The sequence below is a fragment of the Pinus tabuliformis genome, chromosome 4_1 (genome assembly GCF_031772625.1).
Source record: "Pinus tabuliformis cultivar Carrire ecotype Pingquan chromosome 4_1, CPIR1, whole genome shotgun sequence".
Lineage (NCBI taxonomy): Eukaryota > Viridiplantae > Streptophyta > Pinopsida > Pinales > Pinaceae > Pinus > Pinus tabuliformis.
The window spans coordinates 463,975,932-463,991,118 of NC_142303.1; the positions used below are offsets into that span (position 1 = coordinate 463,975,932).

General features: G+C 35.6%; 1 protein-coding gene across 3 annotated transcripts; it reads right to left on the bottom strand.

Annotated features, from left to right (window-relative positions):
* Positions 1 to 4,916: 4,916 nt before the first annotated feature.
* On the bottom strand, positions 4,917 to 9,876 carry LOC149176436 (glucan endo-1,3-beta-D-glucosidase-like). 3 transcript variants are annotated; one of them, XM_089419915.1, is made up of 5 exons: positions 9,604 to 9,876; positions 9,347 to 9,527; positions 7,523 to 8,490; positions 6,266 to 6,653; positions 4,917 to 5,259 (listed from the first exon to the last, which is right to left on the bottom strand). In XM_089419915.1, the coding sequence occupies exons 2-5, from the start codon at positions 9,414 to 9,416 to the stop codon at positions 5,228 to 5,230; spliced, it is 1,458 nt and encodes a 485-aa protein (XP_089276041.1). In that variant the 5' UTR covers positions 9,417 to 9,527; positions 9,604 to 9,876; the 3' UTR covers positions 4,917 to 5,227. The 3 variants fall into 3 exon arrangements, with proteins under 3 accessions (XP_089276041.1, XP_089276040.1, XP_089276039.1); XM_089419914.1 differs by having other exon boundaries at positions 9,566 to 9,876; XM_089419913.1 differs by having other exon boundaries at positions 9,347 to 9,876.
* Between the last annotated feature and the right edge of the window lie 5,311 nt (positions 9,877 to 15,187).

Here is a 15,187-nt window from a genome sequence, read left to right on the forward strand (position 1 = left end):
TGCAAGTGTGAGACCACATGATCTCGAACTCCATCGAATATGAACCTCTTCGCTTTCCCCTGCTCAACCTTGTACTTCTTCCTTTGATCATTGTCAATGGGAACAACCACACCACTCTTTATGCAAGCTTCGAGATCGTACTCCTCCAAAACAACTAAGATTATGGTCTTCCAGATGACATAGTTGGAAGCTCTTTCCAACCTGTCCTGATCTCTGAGCCCATGCATTGCCATCTCACCCAACTGTGGAATTGACTCCTCTCTCCTCTGCACAACACTAGACTGACCTACACACTCCCTGTTGGAGCTTGTAGGTCTACCCTTCCCCACTGTTGTTCAACAAGTGAAGATTCAAACTCCTTCGCTGGAAATCCTCTTGGAGAAAATTCCCCGTCTATGTGTCTTCGCTCTTTTCCGACAGATTTATGCCCCAACAGAAACTATGCCCTTCAAGCATTGCACTGAAGCTCTGTGTCACTCCCTCTGCCTCTACAAACTCACGAATTGAAAATTGTACCTTTGTTGACTCTCTCAGAGAGAGATTTCCTCGGAATCTCTACTTCCCGACAAGGACTGCACAATCCCTTCAAGGGGATTCGAATTGCTGCCAAGCGCAGCTTTTGGCCTCTCTGCTCAGTGTTGGATTTGCTCTTCCCTATTTCAAAATCAATGCTCTGATATCATGTGAAAATTCTTAATCCTTAAGGAACCCCTACTGCAGCAAATCTGAATCTATTTCACCTACTTGATTTTAATATACATTATCAATTTATTCTCTGAATAATGAAGCAAATTACTTCCGCAGCCTACACTTATTTAATATTTGAATACATGAAACAGAAAACTGAGCAAAGAACAAGATACATAGGACAGTTATTTTTGGACAAAATAGTCCCCAGAAAAAACCAACGCAGGAAAACGGGCACAGTAGCTCTGAGGATTTTATATTATTAAGCAGTGGTTCTGAATACAAATGTTGGATGCCCTCCCAGCAATCTAGTGACAGAGAAAATACAATGACAGAAAATCTGAGTGAATTTTACCTCACTTCACCCGACAGATTCCGGTTGATCCGACAGCAAGACTAGCTAACCCCGACTACTTTTGTGTTGGCCCTGTGTAGGCCCCGCGTCAACCTTCAGACTCTGCGTTAGCCCTGCGCTGCCTCTTCTGCCCACTGCGTCAGCGTTCCCAGCTATTCTGGCAATTTCCCAACAATTCTGACTTTCTGCGTGGAGGGCAGCTTTTGCTCCTGCACTAGCTCTTCTAGCTCTACATCAAGCCTGCGTGGGCCCAGATTGGCCCAGCATCAGTTCTCCTAACCGCTGCGTTGCCTCCATAATCTTCTCTCTGCCTCTCTGTCAGTACTCCCGAACTATCCGTGCCCCTCTGCTGCAACTAATCACCTAATTCGAATTTCTCAGCTTCCTACCCCCAGAAATCGAATTTCAGATCAGTTTGTTCTCTTTGTGTGTCTTTCTAAATGAACCCCAAGTCTCTTTCTTATACTTTTCTCGTTGAGACTTCAACGGCCGAGATTACGTCCTTAATCAACCGCCAAGATTAAAACTTGACTTGATCCGCTTTTTAGAACATTCTCACCCATATTTTGATTAATACCCATTAATACCTTAATTTTCTTAAGTTTAGACTTAAGAACCCCATTAAAAATATTAATTATTTTAATAAAATGCAATCCAATGGAAATTTTACCAAATGATTTCTGGGTTCTTTATAACTCATGTCCCTTAGTCTATTTGCCAATTTTCATGGCTAGAGCACATCTGATGCTACCAAAAACTAACATTGAGCTCCACCGCTAAACTAGGGATCCATGCGATATTATCATGCAAATAATAATTCAATTATAGACAGAGTTTTAACACCTAACATTAGTTTAGTTAATTTGATAAAAGTCATTATGCAGCCTTTTTGTGGGAATTTTGGATTCACTTGCCCATAATAAAGCCCATCCAGTAAAAGTATCGACCCTGGATGCTTTAATACCACCTGTAAACACCCCACCTTACCCTCGGTGAAGTGTTCACTTACTAATCCAATCTCCCATGTACCATTAGAAAAATGGGAAATATTTTTTTTTGTTTTTCTTTTAAGTTCTTAAAACTCATTGTAGATGTCACCATCACCTTCGCCTCGATAAGATGTTTCTAGTGATATAAAATTTAGTCCAATTTCCACTCCTGGATTTTAAGTTATACTCCCTTGAAGTTTTATTTAATTAAAATTTTCATTCCCTTTGTTCTGCGTGGCACCCACGTGGCATAAAACTCCACCGATATTCATGTTCATAACTCATGTTCTTAATTGTACCATCATATATGTATATATAGGCGTTATACATTAAATATATATAAACCAAATGATATACAAACCACCACGTATACATATACATGGCCCTATGATGTGGATCACACATCCAGGGCATTTAACATCCAGGGCATTTAACGGCAAGTGGGATTTCGACTCCCCTCCATTAACGTCATAGGGGAAAGTCCCCGTTGAAATCTTCGCCATCCATTTTTTTTACAACACATCCAACATTATTATGTAAATAGATTATCAAAAAAATTTAGTTCCGGGTTAAGCAAATTGAAAATTGAAATCACCTTGGAAAATAGGTTTAAGATCACTACATAACTAACCTACTTAGTTAACATATTTTTGTGAAAAAATACAATATTAACCTAACAAAAAGGCACTCTATCAATCTTAATAAAATATATCAATATTTGAAATTACTCATCATCATCAACGAAATAAAATAACTATATGTAATTATAAAAACTTCTTTACTATTTGCCTAATGCATTTTTACTTTAAATAACTTTAATGTCTTTCTAGGTGGCGTTAAAATATTCATTTCCATCTCTCTTTTCAATATATTGTGTTTCTCACAAGTTATAATAATAATAGTAGTGTTCGAAATTTCAAAGAACATTAGCGGATTTGCTTTAACATTAAATTTTGTAAAAAAAATTGGAAATATTATAAAATTTGTTATGGGTGTCTTCAATAAAGGTGGAGACATCTTAAAAAATCCAGTCAACTAAGGGTTGGCATGGTCTAGGAAATATTATAAAATTTGTTATGGGCATCCTTAGCAAGGGAGGAGACATGTTAAAAAATCCAGTCAACCAAGAGCAGGTGTGGCTTAAGCCGAGTAAGATACCTTGATGACTTGGATAAATTAGATGCCCACAGCTCCTCAAACCATAAATCACCATAAATCAAGCCTATGGCTCCTCAAACCATAAGTCATGCCTAAAAATCGCAAACTTAGACAAAATCAATAAAATAATAATAATAATAATAATATGAAAAACATAGACAACTTAAACAAAACCAATAAATAATAATAATAATAATAATAATTTAAGAAACATGACAAAACCAATAAATAATAATAATAATAATAATTTAAAATCACCGATAAATTATGTCTTTCATAAAAAAGAATATTATATAACCAAAAAATTAAAAAGGACACAGTAAGATCTATCTAATGAAATGCCAAAAGAAAATATGATATGCCAAAATAATATAATAAAATCACATAATAACCCGGGAATGAATTGAAAAAATGTAGTACCCTGACCCTAGATTAAAGGGACCAACACACCAAAGAGGTCCCTCTAATTATTCTATTGGAAAAGTGGGCATAATTTTATTTTAAAGAAAAGAATTAAAAAAGACACAGTAAGATCTACCTAATGATATGCCAAAATAATATAATAAAATCAAAGAATGATCTGGGAATGAATTGAAAAAATGTAGTACCCTACCCCTAAATTAAAGGGACCAACACACCAAAGGGGTCCCTCTAATTATTCTATTGGAAAAGTGGGCATAATTTTATTTTAAAGAAAAGAATTAAAAAAGACACAGTAAGATCTACCTAATGAAATGCCAAAAAATATGATATGCCAAAATAATATAATAAAATCACAGAATAACCTGGGAATGAATTGAAAAAATGTAGTAGCCTGACCCTAGATTAAAGGGACCAACACACCAAAAAGGTGGGGGGCCCTCTATTGGAAAAGTGGGCATAATTTCATGTGGGGAGAATGTCCATCACCACTTTCTCCATGATTTTCCAAAATGGTTTCTCCATGATTTTCCAAAATGGCCTCTCAATGTACAACAAATACTTATTTTACCACTGCTATTAAATTTAATTGATGCTGTGGGTCCACCGTCTCATTGATATTGTGAAATCCAAGCCCAAAAGTCCCTGGCCATGTTGGCTTCCAACCAGGAGTCATAGTTTGCAGAGTTAGTGCTTGGAATATTGTAAGCTGGGCCAGCTGTCTTTCTTTTTGAGTTAATTATAACCTGGGCCAGCTGTTTTCCTTTTTTGGATTAATTATAGTAAACATGCTATCAAACGTCTTTGTATAGGATTGGGATTCGAACATTGGTCTCAACTGTGACGGTAGCAGAGTTGAACATGGGTATCAATCACGGGATATTTTTGAAATTTGACCTTATCCCAGAATATGTGTGTTTTGGGTACACTTCTCTGCAACATTTTTAAACAAGTAGTTGTTTACTGTGAATATTTGACTCTTCCGAAAACGCGCTTGCATGTTTTGCACACACCTTCAGATAGATACCATTAAAAGTACGCGCTCTGCAACATTTTCTAAAGTAAAATTAAACAAGTAGTTGTTTACTGTGAATATTTGACTCTTCTGAAACGCGCTTACATGTTTTGCACACCTTCAGATAGATACCATTAAAAGTACGCGCTTACACGTTGCACACACCTTTAGATAGATACCATTAAAGGTACGCCAGCGTTGGAAAATATTATAAAACAGGTAAAATTATAATTCGCAGTAAGGCGTTGCAGAACACATCCTTCAGATAGATACCATTCAAAGGACGCCAGCGTTGGAAAATATTATAAAACAGGCAAAATTATAATTCGCAAGCGTTACATGAATATATATTTAATATTCATCGATAACCCCCACATCGCTACAAAACGTAAAGGCAAATCGTATACAAATAAATTAGCACCACTGACAGAATCCCTACTGATGGTCCACTATAACCTGAATTCTGCAGCTTTATAGCTGTTACTGATTACAAGTACTATATAACACAGTTAAATTAAATAAATGCTATCCTAAATATTAGCCAATGATGCTAATACGCTTCTTCAATGAGCTTTGAAAAAATTTCTGAAGGTGAATTGTACCCTATATTGTCGGGTATACACACGTACCATAACCTGCATCACAAGAAAATGCGAATCAGTTCTTGCCAATGCAAATGAAATATATAATTCCTTACAAATGCAATGAAGGCTGGCTTAATAATAAAAAGAACCCACTGTAAGTGGAGCGTTTTTTTGTTTTTTAGCTTTAGAAATTGGAACGTTCCCTAGGTAATTGTGTCAGAGAATCGAACCTAGGCTAGGAAGTGCCCTTAAACAAGTTAAACTGAAAGATCTCAATGTAAATGAAGTGTTTTTTGGTTTTAGCTTACAAATTGGAACGTTCCCTGGGTTTGTCAGAGAATCAAACCCCCGCTAGGGAGTGCCCTTTTACAAAGTGATAAGCTTACTAGGCTAAAAAGGCAAGGTTATGAGCTTTGCTAAGAGTTGCTAAGGTAAAGGGGTCCTGAAACGTTTAACTTTTCGCAGGGTATGTTCTTGAAAGATTAGCAAAACTAGACTTGCATGTGGTTTTAGAAGTGAAAAGAGTGAGACCCAAAATAGGACATGTTGCAAGCAAAAATATGAAGGAATGGAGTTAAAATCAAGATCAAGATGATCTTTGATGGTTTTGTGGGATGGGTGATGGCAAAACTGATATCTAAGAACAGGAAATGCAAACACAGTCAGTAAAAATAAAAGCCTGGAAGGCCTGACACTAGATAATAAACCAGATAATCACAAACAAATCCATGATATTTGCAGGGTCTGTTACTGGGGGCCCTATAGTAAGAAACACAGGGGGCTGTGATAAGAAAGTGCTAGTAAATGCAAACGTGAAGAGTATCCATATCTTTCCTAGAAATGTCATGCAAACGTGAAGAGTATCTATATCTTTCCTAGAAATGTCATTCCTGAGTGAGATCTGGATAGCCAGTATCTTGAGAGGAACTCAAACGAGGAACCTTGTAATTGTAGCAATTCATTTGTTCCATTTTAAAAGGAGATGGTTAAGGTGCAGGCTTGAGTAACAAAAATTCAAGTCTATTGTTTGAAGTATAGAACAAAGATGAATACATACTTGGATCCTCCTGTGTAAGAACCCCTGTTTGAGCAAAATCACAATCATAGCTGTGGCGACCAGTTAGCTGGTAATAAGAATTCATTGCATACGTAGCATGTGCCACAACAGTATTTGGAGTAAAGCACTGGCCACCTGCTTGAATGGCACTGCAGTCCACTCCCTGTCCACAAGCATAATCTATATTGTCTTGGAGTACATTGGGATCTGCATCTGGTTTAGCAACACACCAAGACTTATCTGTTCCTGTAACTGGTGCAGGGGTGGTCGGTGTTACTGGTGCTGTAGAAATAGGTGCAGGGGTGGTCGGTGTTACTGGTGCTGTAGAAATAGGTGCTGGGGTGGCCGGCGTTACTGGCGCTGTAGAAATAGGCGCAGGAGTTGCACTCTGGATCAAAAGCAAGTTTGTTAATCACTGTACATCAGTGACTTTTAACAATAAAAAAAAAATATTAATTCAGATGTAAATAAACATCAGGAAAAGCAAAGCATGAAGATTTGATAGTTTACAATTACATAGCTGGTTGAATTTGCCCTCTGAACAAGTAAATATATTGAGAATGTTTAGAACTTAGAAAAGCGAATATTGACAGTAATAAATACAGCAGGTAAAGACAGCCTTGAGGTAATAAATGGCAAAGACAATACATAAAATTCTTGTATAAAAATTTGTTGTCAGATCCTACAAGGTCTCCCAATGAAGTAAATAGAAATGTTCTATTCTATTCTTCAATAATCCTAGTAAGCTCACCCTTCCTTGATGATTTCCCAACTTACTCTATTCCCAAATCTTCAAGACAGATGATTATAATACACATCTCCAGTAATTACTAGGCGTACTTCTGAACCATATGACAAATACTCATGGATATCCTTCTATCCACAGCTACTTGCATAGTGTTTCAATGGTTGTATCAGGTATAAAAAGGCCTATCCATGGGTTTCTAATGCCCCATTAACAGATTGTAGCCCTTCACTAGCACCCTGCCAACTCCCTAGGGCCTGATCAAATTAATCCCAGATCAGTCTAGTGCCTAGGGATAAAACCCTCAGGCTCACAACACCCCCCCCCAGGTACAGAACACAAACAAACCGGGATCATATTAATACCTCTCGGCTCATCATTCATTAATAGCCCCTCGGCTTTGCTCGCCTAGCACATCATTCATTTTTTACTAGGACTTCCTGAAACAAAACAAAAATAACAGTGTTGAAAGAATTATTATTAAAGTTGAGTCATCAAGTGTTGAGCAATACCTCAGACTTCATAAGCCCAGCATCATAAACCATGGTCATGTCTGGTTTGAATAGCCCAAAGTTGCGCTCTGCAGTAGGACCGGGCTTGAGATCTTCATTGAAGAGAGAAAATATGTAAGTATCAAAGGTTTTGTTGGGCATCAACGGAGTTCCTACATTGGAATTGACAAGTTTGATGAGATTGCCATTGTAGGAAAGAGCGTTCTCCACATTGACAGCTGTCTGGTCAGGATCTCCAACTGATGGCCACCCGGTTTCAGCCACAACGATATCTACATCTGAGAACCCCAAAAGTTTCATAGCCGAGTAGACAGCATCCAACTGAGCTTGGAACATGTTGGTATAGGTGATTCCAGTATTATTGTCAAAAACACCTTGATTTGGCTTAAATAGAGCATAGTTCAAGGTCTTATCTGTGTAGCCAAAGTATGGATAAGGGTTGATCATGAAAGGAGCCCCTGTTGTTCTGAGAAAGTTCAACAATGGCTTTAGAATAACTCTATCATAGCCTCGACGGAACCTTCCTATGGATGGGGGCTCAGAAGCAGACAGAATACCAAGCGAATGAGGTGTAGAGACCTTGATTTGCTTGTCAAGAGAGGCACCAACAAGAGCAGTATGAAGATTTTGCATGGCAGGGACGAGTTGGGATATTAGCACTTTGTTTCCCGTGGAAAGAATCTCATTTCCCACAGATATGGCAATTATATTTGTAGCTGGCACGAAAGGAGCCACGTTTGTCTTCACCCAATCCTGTGCTGCAGGCAGTTTGTTAAGGGCTGCGATTTGGTCATTTGCCACGGCGACAACAACCCCTATATTTGTATTGGCAAAAGCCTGCAAGACACCAGGATCTGCATCGAAGAGCTTCACTTTGTCAATCATTGTGGTCTGTAGGAATTTCGCTACTTCACTGGGAGGAGGAAGATCGTCTCCCATTCTTCCATAGTTCACACCTATTGCTTCAGCTGTTTGGGCAACCGAAAACACAATGGAGTCATATAGAGCCATTACAAAAGACCAAATGGAGTCATATAAAGCCATTACATACACAAACACAATCCAGTCATGTAAAGACATTACACATCATTACACATCGTTACTAATCATCTGATGTCCCCTGCGACTATAAACAACACAGAAGGTAAGATTTTGATTTCTAACTCAGCTCAAAGACTCCCGCCCAAGATTTTGAAGATTTTGAGCTTACTTGAACTCCAAACCAAAAACCAACTACTACACGTTGATATGGGTTCTTTATAAAATGCCACTCAAAGGCATTCTGCAAGGTAACCCACATGTAAAAAACCAACCATTATCACCAAAACATCTAGAAATATATAGATACTTTGATCTGGGTTAGATAAGCTGTGGTTATCAATATCCCATCAAGATTCAAATCTTTAAAGACATGTTTCATCCCTCCAGCATTCTCACAACCATGCAAGCAGTTTCAAGCAGTTGGGTAACTGCAAGTCCTAGACAAATTGGCAAAATAGCTACCCCAACAACTAGCTTCTTGCTTGAAAGAGATATACATTCTAATATTCATCTATTAGGAAAACAAAAGCTTAACTAGTCATAATAAAGTATTTGGTATCAAATAAGATATAGAGACATACAGAACACATCTCCAACTTCATCACAATAAAAGACAGCATTTTGTATTAAAAGAACATACAGAAAGACACAGAACACATCTCCAACTTCATCATAATAAAAGGCAGCATTTTGCAGGAAAAAAGGACACAGAAACATACATAACACATTCAACAAAAGGAAAAACAAACACAAAGAAGACGTGCTTCTGCAAAGATTTGATACCTGTAAAAGAGATGCATAACACAAAAGCCAGCAGGATGAGCAGACCTCTACTCCCAAGTTTTTCCCCCATTAGTCCACCTTTGTAAAACAATCTTTCAATCAGTTGAGCTATAATCCTAGTACTCCACAGTCCTACTGCCTACAATAAAACACACAACTATTTATATATGCCCTTCACCACCTCCAATCCAATATATAACCAGATGGACCCTTCACCACCTCCAATCCAATATATAACCAGATGGACCCTTCACCACCTCCAATCCAATATATAACCAGATGGACCCTTCACCACTTCCTTTGCACAACCCAATACACTACTAATCCCCACTTTCATTTGTTCAAGACCCCAGCCCTTCTTATATCATTATAATCACAGCTATGACCCTAGCTTGAAACACAACAATGGCGCACAGCCTGTGCCCCACATGCAACAGATGCTCTGAAACCTATACAGGAAGCCCACAAATTTCCCTCAAAATGACTTAACCCCCGTACCTCTGAAAAGCTTTCCACTAGAATCCTATTCCTAAATGTCCAAAGCCACTCTATATAAAAAAAAACCACCAAAGACACGACACCGTCAAGTTGGGTCGGTCAGGTTGTGTCGGTGACTCTTACAGAGGTATGGCCGCACACACCATCTACAGTCAAAGAAGTAGGCCCCCTGGGCGGTTTCACAAACAAAAACCACCTTTATACAGCGGTTTCAGAGCACTGAAGTGGTTTTCACAAACTATAGAAGCGCGACTCTCTAAAAAGAAGCCGTTTGAGCAATAAATGAGGGGTCCTGCGTGGGGGGCGTCAACTGCGGAGAAGTCTAAAAAAGTGGGAGCACTTTATTATTCACCATAACGCGTCAATAATAATAACCTGGACGACGGGCGAGGTAACCGTAACCGTCAAATCAAGGGGTTTTCTGACCTCCCCTTGCCAGGTGAGAACGTGGTAGAGTTATTAAAGGAAAATAATATCCCAGGTGTAAAGTGCGAATATTAGTTAATAAAGGAAATATTAATTTATAAATAGGGAGGGTAGTAGCTATTCATTCACGGGGAATGATATGATAACAAGGAAATTATTGCAGGATCCCCAAAAGGAAAAAAGAAAATTATTGCAGGTTGACACCATGGTCTATTTGTCCTTGTCCAATCATTTATCCTTTTATCAAGAATATATGTTGATGATATAGATTGACAGGCAATCTACTCTTCAAAGTAAGGTTCAATGGGTGAAAATCAAGGGGGTCACATAAAATCCATGGCTAAAGAATTGTCCCTCAAAGCAAAGCTCAAAGTATGCCCCATTTTAACTTTGATGGGTATGGGGTAATACCTAAACTACAAGCATTGAATTTATGCTCATATCAACTAGATTTCAGGGCTCTTTTTAACTTTGATGGGTATGGGGTAATATCTAAACTACAAGTATTGAATTTATGCTCATATCAACTAGATTTCAGGGCTCTTTTTAACTTTGTGTAGGGCCCCAAAAATGGGCCACCCTTTAGGGTGAATGCTAAGAAATTATTTTTGGTTGGATTAACCATAAGTTATTGCTAATGGTGCATAGGTTAAGGGAAACATTGTTTAAGGAAAACACTTGGTTTAAATTTGTTTAAAAAAGGTAAATTTAAATGTTTTGATTTTAATTATGAGTAATCAAAAATTTAAAAGAGTTGTTGAAACTATAAGTATTAGTTGTTGAGATTCTATAATCTAAGTATAATATAGATTTTTCAAGATGTTGAATTCGTTTATGCATTCAAAAATACAATTTCATTAATAATTACATAGTTGGATTCTAATGATGATTGTTCAAAAAAGTCTAAAAAATAAAATGTCTAAATTTATCCCTAATTATAAACAGAATGCTCAATTTAAAAACTAAAATGTTTAAATTTATCTCTAATTATAAGTAGAATGTTCAATTTTCTAAATATGAAGCATTTCATGATAATTGATGACATAGGATAAGTTTATCATCTTAAATTTAGGGAAACACCTTAGTCTCTGTCTAAACTTATATTTGTGTTGACTATAAGTAAAGATGACAGAGAATACGTTTAGCATCTTAGAGTTAGAGAAACACCTTAGTTTAAAGGAAACACTTGGTTTAAACTTGTTTAAGAAGAGGCAAATTTAAATATTTTGATTTTAATTATGAGTAATAAAATATTTAAAAGAGTTGTTGAAACTATAAGTATTAGATGTTGAGATTGTATAATCTAAGTATAACATAGATTTTTCAAGATGTTGAATTCATTTATGCATTCAAAAATACAATTTCATTAATAATTACATCATTGGATTCTAATGATGATTGTTCAAAAAAGTCTAAAAAATAAAATGTCAAAATTTATCCCTAATTATAAATAGAATGCTCAATTTAAAAACTAAAATGTTTAAATTTATCTCTAATTATAAGTAGAATGTTCAATTTTTTAAATATGAAGTCTTTCATGATAATTGATGACATAGGATAAGTTTATCATCTTAAATTTAGGGAAACACCTTAGTCTATGTCTAAACTTATATTTGTGTTGACTATAAGCTAAGATGACAAAGAATAAGTTTAGCATCTTAGAGTTAGGGAAACACCTTAGTTTAAAGGAAACACTTGGTTTAAACTTGTTTAAGAAGAGGCAAATTTAAATATTTTGATTTTAATTATGAGTAATAAAATATTTAAAAGAGTTGTTGAAATTGTAAGTATTAGTTGTTGAGATTGTCTAATCTAAGTATAACATAGATTTTTCAAGATGTTGAATTCATTTATGCATTCAAAAATACAATTTCATTAATAATTACATCGTTGGATTCTAATGATGATTGTTCAAAAAAGTCTAAAAAATAAAATGTCTAAATTTATCCCTAATTATAAATAGAATGCTCAATTTAAAAACTAAAATGTTTAAATTTATCTCTAATTATAAGTAGAATGTTCAATTTTTTAAATATGAAGTCTTTCATGATAATTGATGACATAGGATAAGTTTATCATCTTAAATTTAGGGAAACACCTTAGTCTATGTCTAAACTTATATTTGTGTTGACTATAAGCTAAGATGACAAAGAATAAGTTTAGCATCTTAGAGTTAGGGAAACACCTTAGTTTAAGATGACAGAGAATAAGTTTATCATCTTAGAGTTAGGGAAACGCCTTAGTCTATGTCTAAATTTATATTTGTGTTGACTTAAGCTAAGATGACAAAGGATACTTTTATCATCTTAGATTAAAGGAAACACTTTAGTCTATGTGTAAATTTATATTTGTGTTGGTTTAAGTTAAGATAATTCTGATCAAATTGTAAAAGTGAAAAAATTGTAGGTGATCATAATTATTGGATTTTGAATGTATCATTTTTCAATGTATGTTATGTTTCAAATATTGCTATTTGGTAGCTTCATGTGTGGAGGAAAAGTTCCGTCAAATTAATTAATATAATATTTGTAAATTTGTTTTCTGAAAAGATTTGAAATGAAAATCTTAATCATGAAATCGTTTTCAATAGTCTTATAAATAGTTTCAAAAATCCTAAAGTTAATAGCTTTTACAAAGGATCTCAAAGTACCTAGAATATTGAGATATAAACAAAAATGCAGTTATAAGTTAAGAGTTAAATCTTATATTTCTAATTGCAGGGGTGCCAAGAGTTAGGGGGGATTCTATGTAATATTGAAGGAACGGGGGTAGAAACATATGCATGAATTCTCGAGGCAATATCTAATAATCTTGCAAAAGGTTATACTCTTATTGGAGGCCTCCAATTAGCAAAAGAATCAAGGCCTAAATCATTAATTATTTTTAAGACTCCATGGTGATCATCGAAGCTATGCTTGGAAGATCTATTCTAATGAAAAGTGGGCTAGAAATGGGCATTTCCAAAGCTAAAAATAAGGGATAAACTATTTCTATCATGAAAATCAAGAGTTTAATTGTGAAGTCAACCTATGGACCAAAAAGGTTATTGAATTAACATTATGGCAATATAGTCAAAATGGGCACACTCCTAATGCACCATCCCTGATAATTGGCTTTAACTACAAGCCAGTTAACATTTAATATGCACATGGATCATTAACATGCATATCAACTCAATGGTATAAGGAGGAGAGTACCCATTCTCTCTTTCATGCAAGCTCTATCCTCAGCTTGGTGTATTGAATACCTTGTCATGAAGCTACATTGATATTATGGGATAATGGACTAGGCACAAGTGAATTGGGAATATGTGTGATCAAGATTAGTTGGTGTCGAGCCTCCAAGAAAGTAAATTTGGGAAATTTGTATGGGATCCTAGCTATATCATGTCACTTGTGAGAACTTTTACCAAGATAACATGGTAGACTATTGTTTTGGCTCCATATCATGTCACTTGTGAGAACTTTTACCAAGGTAACATGGTAGACTATTGTTTTGGCTCCTCAATTTTGGGTTTGGCACCTTGGTTCTTTGTTTCTCTAGTATGTTGAATTTAATAAAAAGAAATTGGACAAAACTTCAGGGCAAGTCACTGGGTATTCCTCCAAACTTGTCTCTTCTTAGTTGGGTTTCTTTGTGTTATTTCATTATAGACGTCCATTTGTAGTTTTAACAACAATAAATGTTGCCCCAAGGTGTGACATTTGTTTCCTCCTACCTTGTTCCTTATGGTTGAGGTCTTTGAATTGGTTCAGATTGTTGAATAGAAGGCCCAAAGCCTAGGTGCTTTCTTTGATGTTAGCTCCTTCTAAATTTCCACATGCAATCTAACTTGAAAGGGTTATTTTCGTAAAAGGCTCAACTTTGTTAGTTCTATATGTATGGTGTTTGTAGCCATCTTCTTCATTTTTCTAGGTCAAACTCTTTATGTATGTCGTGTTTTACTTTGCCTAATTTGGATTACAAGATTTAGAGCCCATAGTGCAAATACGGAGAACAAGGATGTATTGGAATATAGGTGACTGATGAGGAGACACAAGGAGTATATACAATTTAAGATGACTTATCTATTTTTTATAACATCCAAGGTGCACAAGAATGAGCACCACTGTGTCTCTCAATTGACACAACTATCATGAATCTATTGATCCACTCAAAGACTAAATATATCATGATATAGAACATGACACTTAATATTTTCAAGGATTCTCTCTCACTTGCATCTGACAACAAGGTCCCAACTAACTCTACTCAAATTCAGTTGAATGAAGAAGAGCCTATTCATCAACTCAAGGAACAAATGGACATTAAGCAACAACAATCTTTTGTACAAGAAGTTGGTAAGGAAGAAGTTAATAGTTCGCATGTTTTCATTAAATGTGTAATGTTTTGTAGAGTCATAAAATATATAGGTAGTTTTGTCAAAGTGACAACATGTAGAAAAATCTAGAACATCTATTTTGTAATTTGTACTAAATTGTGTTATGTAGTATGAGAGAGTTGTTTGCTTGTAGGCTCTGAAACGCTGAAGTAGAGCTTTGAATACAATTGTTATCATTAACAACAACCTTTTAAATAATATAATGTTTCCATGTTCTAATTATTTAATTAAAAAATCCTCTATTTTTAATTTTATAATTTGATTACTTCTTTAGAGATGAAGAAAACATGAATTAAATCATTCAAATTAGTAAAAGGAACAACACCTTTCATCAAATCAAATAATGTAATGTAATTATTGGTGACTAAGATTATATGTTTCAAACTAATCAATCAACCATATGAGGATTTTAATACTAGTATAGATCCATTTTAACTCCAAACTTTTCATGCATTGAGAGGGATCAAATATTTCTACGATGCAAATATTTTATACAATGTAAATTTGATGAAAGATTTGCACCACTCGGAATTGTA